The sequence below is a fragment of the Aureococcus anophagefferens genome (assembly GCF_000186865.1).
Source record: "Aureococcus anophagefferens unplaced genomic scaffold AURANscaffold_5, whole genome shotgun sequence".
Taxonomy (NCBI): Eukaryota; class Pelagophyceae; order Pelagomonadales; family Pelagomonadaceae; genus Aureococcus; species Aureococcus anophagefferens.
Window position 1 is genome coordinate 1,912,066 of NW_008705565.1, and position 5,590 is coordinate 1,917,655.

Consider the following 5,590-nt stretch of genomic DNA (forward strand, 5'->3'; position numbering starts at 1 on the left):
TCGGACGCTGAGTCGCGCGGGGGTATCGGTGTCGGTCTTGAGCGTCGGCTCGAATGGGCACTCAGAATGCGGTCGTCACGAACGGCGAGCTCCACGCCATGGGCGACCCGCGGGCCTACGCGCTCCCTTCTAAAAAGTTACGTCTACTATTGTATGGGCGATCGCTGAATTGCCTAGCCGCGGCGCAGGGAAGAACCGAAGGGGGAGAGAACAGCGAAGGGGGGCGTAGGGAAGCGTCACGGGAGGACACGACTAGGGCGGAGGCGTACGCGAGCACGGCGACGAAGAGGGCACGACGACGTAGGGCGGCTACTGCTCGTAGGCGACGCCGAAGGTCCCGCCGGTGCCGCGGGCCGCGCGGGCGTAGGCCGCGTCGCGGGCCCGCTTCGCGGCCGCGTCCCGGCCGTAGTCGGGCCGCGGGATCGACGACGGGGCGCCGATGAGGCCGAGGCCTTCGATCTTGATCCGCGCGACCGCGCGCACGGAGGCGACGCCCCACTCGCGGTAGAGCCGCTGCTTCTGGATCGACTTCGCGTGGTCGAGGCTCGTGGCGCCGGCCTCGACCCAGGTCCGCTCCGCGATCTCATCGCTGAATTGCCACATGCCGCGGCTCGACCGGGAGTCGCCGTTGCCGCTGCAGCAGCCGCCACCGTGCGGCCGCGGGTCAGGCGACGCACGCCGGGCGCGGCCCGACTCGACGAGGACATCGCCGTGCTCCATGGCACCACCTTTCGACTCTCGGTGCTGCGCGGCATGCGAGACGCGCGCGGCCTCCGCGCGCGCGTGCGCGCGCGTTACAAGTACCCTTTACGTACACTTTAAATTTTTGAAACCCGACCCCCGGGCCCACCCACCCACTGGGGGGTGCCGTCGGATCTTTTGTCCGTGGTTGACTCTCGACTGAATCGACCTTGAGGCTGAGCGTACCAAAAACTGCTGATCTCGAGGCAGAGCCGCGCAATGGCGCTCAAGAATCTGCTGCTCGTCGCAGCGGCTATGCCGACTGCCGGTCTGCGCATCGTGCCGCGACGCGTCGTGCGTTTGTTGCGACGCGATCGAGCTCCAGAAGCACCGGAAGCGCTGGCAGCACCGGAAGCGCTACCGGCAGCGCTGCCGGTCTCGTACGGTGGTGCGGCGGCGACAGCTGCGGAGCTCGAAACGATCGCGGCCGTCTCTGACGTGGACGACGCCTGGGTGCGGTCGCGGAGCCCCGCGGAGCTCCTGCCGTTCCTCCGCGCGTCCGGCGGCGGCGACGCGCCGGCGCGGCTGCGCGCGGCGTCGGCGTGGCGGGCCGACTGGGTCGAGGACGCGGACTGGAGCTTCGACGCGTTCTTCGCGGAGCGCGGAGACGTCTTCTGGCCCGGCGATCGACCGATGATGGAGTGGCTCGCGGCCGACGGCGGCGCGCCGCCGCTCGCCGACGACGACGGCGCGGCGCTCCTCGTGCTGCGGCCCGCGCGGCACCGCGTCGGCGCCGTCGACCGCGACGCGTGGCTCAGGCTCATCGCGTGGCACGGCGACCGGGCGACGTCCGCGTGGGCCCGGAACTCCGCGGACGCGGACGCGCGCGGCAAGGTGTCCATCATCGTCGACCGCGCGGGCTCGGGCCTCCGGAACCAGGACCCCGTGCTCCTGCGCTACCTCATCCCGCCGCTGATCGAGAACTTCCCCTTCGCGCTGCACCGCGCGTACGTCGCGCCCGTCAACCGCGTCTTCTGGACCGTCTGGCGCGTCGCGCGCTACCTGCTCCCGCCCCCCGTCCGGAGCCGCTTCCGCCTTTTGACGGGCGCGGACTGGCGCCGCCAGCTCGCGGCCGAGGTCGGCCCGCGCGTCGCCGCGCGGCTCCCCGGGAACTTGCGGGAGGGCGGCTTACGGTGACGCCTAGACGGGGGAGACCGCGTCGCAGTAGGCGAAGTAGTCGTGGATGAAGTCGACGTACTTGGCCTCGTCGAAGGAGCCGCGGAAAAAGTTGCAGGACAGGTTCGCCTCGAGGAGGCAGGGCCCGTGGTCCTTGGAGAGGACGACGTCCCAGCCCGCGAGCGGCACGCGCGGCAGCAGCTTCTCGTGCGCGTCGCGCGCGAGCTCCAGCACGCGGTCCTCGAAGCCCGGGATCGTCGCGCCCGCGACGGGCTTGCCCGTGTCCGGGTGGTCCAGCGTGTCCGCCGGCGGCGCCCAGCGCACGGTCCCGAAGGGCGCGGCGTGCCGGGGCCCGAGCTTGTACCACTGCATGTTCGTCGTGCCGCGCCCGATCTTGCCCGTGGCCACGTCGACGTCGAAGAGGATGGAGTCGTGGTCCGTCGCCGCGCCCGCGCGGCCCGCGCGGAAGACGCACGCGATCGCCGCGACGGCCGGGCCACCGCCGCGCCGGTCCTCGGGCAGGCCGAGGCGGCTCGCGGTCATGACGCGGAACGTCGACAGCGGCGCGCCCGGGGGCAACAAGTTCGCCACGAAGGCCTCGTTGGCCATGACCTCCTGGATGATCCAGTCGCCGCCGGCGAGCGCGTTCCGGAAGAAGTGGATGCCCATGCCGCCCTCCTCGTTCTTGTGCTTGACGCACAGCGCGGGCACGTCGAGCACGGGCGACACGGCGACGCCGCGCGCCCGGCCCCGGGCGAGGAAGGCCCACTTGTTCTCCATGTCGTAGTCGTGCCAGCCCGCACCCGGGGCCGCCGCGCCCGCGTCGCGCGTCGCGAGCGAGTGCCACGCGGCGAGGCGGCTGTTGATGCGCCAGAGGCTGAACCAGTCCCGCGGCGCCAGGAGCTGCTCGCGGTAGGCGACGAGGCCGCCGGCGACGTCGAGCGCGCGCCCGGCCGCGCGGTACGCGTGCGCGAGGCCCGCGGCGAGGCAGAGCGCCGGGTAGCCGAGGAAGAGGAACGCGACGGCGGCCGCGCGGCTGTAGGTGAGCACGGACAGCGGCACGCCCGTGCCCGGCACGGCGACGTTGCGCAAGTTGTCCCGGAGGTCGCCCGCGTAGGACGCCTTGCGGTAGTGCGGCGCGCTCCAGAGCCGCACGGCGAGGGCGAGGCTGAAGACGTGGACCTTCATGCGCTTGCCGTCGGCATAGCCCGCGAAGGGGTCGCTGCCCTCGAACTTGCCGCCGCGCAGGTAGAAGAAAAAGGCGCGCCAGTAGGCCAGCGTGTCCGCGACGGCGGAGAGCATCGTGCGACGGCGTGGGCGCGGCACTCTGACTCGACCTCGAGCGAGGGCTCTGCGTCGTCCGCGGCACCATCAACGCAACGAGGGCAAACCTTGGCTTCAACTAAATTAGGCGTCGCGGAGCTCGGCCGCGACCCGCTCCGACTCGGCTTCCTTGGCCTTGCGGTCGAGGTGTGCGAGCGCGTCGATCGAAGGCTCGTACCCCTTGGCGGCCGCGCGTCGCCTGGCCTCGTCGAGGTTCGCTTCGACGCCTTCGCCGTCCTCGATACGGCGACCAAGGAAATGTTCTGCGACAGTGAAGCCTTGTTCAGCACTGCGCGTCACGAATGAGACAGATCCCGCTAGATCCCCTTCTTCACAGAGATAAATCGCAAGCTTGGCCTGTGCGATCGCATTATCGTTTTCCGCGGCTGCGCGAAACAACTGCATCGCCTTCTTCTTGTTCCACTTCACACCGTCTCCGTTCATGTACATATCACCAAGCTGCGTCATCGCGTCCGCGTTTCCGAGCTCCACGGCTCGCTTGTATAGCTTCGCGGCCTTCTTTGCGGATTATGCGTCTCTAAACGTAGGGCGCTTTGTCACAAGGTCTGGTGCGGGTTCAGACGGCCCCTGTGTGTGTTCGAGGCGAGCAGGGGGCGTGTAGGGGGCTGACTCTTGGGCTCAGTGTGCTCGAGAGAGCTGCTACTCGGAGTAGTGGCTAAAAAAAATTTTGCCTCAAGACTCGCTCAAGGTCAAGAGGAGAGAACGCCAACAATGTGCGACGACGCCCCCGCCGAGTCCGCGCCGGAGGCGCCCGTCTCCGAGCCCCAGACCGAAACAACATCACTCCCGGAGCCCGAAAACGCCGAGCCCCCCGCCCCCGAGGCCGAGCCGGAGGCCCCCTTCGAGCCCAAGGTCGGCGACCTCGTCGAGGCCAAGTGGAAGGGCGGCAAGGAGTGGTTCCCCGCGAAGATCACGGCCTGGTACCCGCCGAAGACGAAGGCGCGCGACCCGCACTACGACGTCGAGCACGAGGACGGCGCGACCCAGGAGCAGCTCCGCGTCGACGAGATCCGCGCGCTCGCGCCCGCGGTCGCCGCCGACGTCGCGTTCCGGCCGCCGGCGCCGACCTACTTCCTCGAGGGGAGCCCCCGGCCCAAGGGCCGCGCGCGGCGCGTCGCCGTGCGCCTCAACGGCGCCGTCGTCGACGCCGCGACGCTGCCCGCGCCGCCGCGGCCGTCGTCGACGTCCCCGAGCCCGAGGAAGCGGCGCCGCGCGGCCGCGGACCCGCTCGACGTCCTCGCGGACTTCCTCGCGGCCCGCGGCGGCGACCCGGCGCGCCTCGAGGGCTTCGAGGCCAAGCACGTCGACGTCACGGAGCACGTGACGCGCGTCGAGTACGTCGGTCCCGACCGGCGTCCCGCGGCTGCGACGATTTTCGAGAGATTTCGGGTGGGAAACATCGTTACCGACGTGCTTGGTAGGTCCCGACGGCGCGACGTACAAGAGCCGCGCGCAGGTCGCGCGCGCGCTCGTCGCCGACCTCGGCGACGACTGGGTCGACATCTTCTGGGACGGCGGCTCCGGGGGCTGGTATCCGGCGCAGGTGGTGTCGCGCAAGCCCAACGGGGGAAAGGCCAAGGTCGAGTACTCCGACGGCCGCGTCGAGTGGCTGCTGCTCGCGGCGGCGCCCCACGGCGGCGACGCGAAGCCGGAGCCGAGCAAGCTCGCGGCCTGGCGGCCCACGGGCGTGACGGCGGGCGACGACGGCGCGCTCCTCGACTTCGAGCCCTGAGCACGGTTGAGCGGCGACGGCGCGCGGCGAGGCCGAGGCCGATACTCTCCGCGACTTCGAGCCCTGAGCACGGTTGAGCGACGACGGCGCGCGGCGAGGCCGACTCGGAGTCCGAGTCCGAGCGACGACTCGGGTCCGAGCCCGATGCCCACACTCCACACACAAGTAAGACACAGAGCCCCCCGGCGACTAGAAGAGGGGCCGCGGGCTCCGCGGGGGCCGCGCGCCGAGCGGGGCCGTCGCGCCCGTGAGGTCGGAGACGAAGGACAGGCTCGCGCCGGGCTGCGCGGTCGTCCGCGACGACGCGGACCGCGCGGACGGCGCGGCCTTTCGCGGCGTGGCGCCCGTGGGCGCGCGCGCGACGCAGACGGGGCTCGCGCGCGCCGCCGCGGCCGCCTTCGCGGGCGTCGCCGGCGCCGGCGGTCGGGCCGCCGCGGCGGCGCGGAGGTCGACGACGACGGGGAAGGGCCCCGCGGCGCGGGCCTGCTCGGCGCGGAGGCAGCGGCGCACGCCGCGCTGGGCGTCGCGGAGCCGGCGCTCGAGGTCGCCGTCCGGCGCGGCCGCGGGCAGCGCGGCGCCCGGCGCCGCGGGCTCGTACGCGGCGACGGCGCCGCCGCGGCGGACCTCGAAGCGGCCCGTGGCGAGGGAGTAGCGCGC

General features: G+C 71.9%; 1 protein-coding gene across 1 annotated transcript in view; it reads right to left on the bottom strand.

Moving 5' to 3' along the window:
* Positions 1-720, bottom strand: part of AURANDRAFT_71189 (hypothetical protein) — a gene marked incomplete at both ends in the record, with an annotated part of 3,212 nt that extends 2,492 nt beyond the window's left edge. The window contains one exon of the mRNA XM_009036924.1: positions 328-720. Within this exon, the coding sequence (XP_009035172.1) occupies positions 328-720 (393 nt within the window). The remainder of the gene's footprint in view (positions 1-327) is intronic.
* Positions 721-5,590: the final 4,870 nt, after the last annotated feature.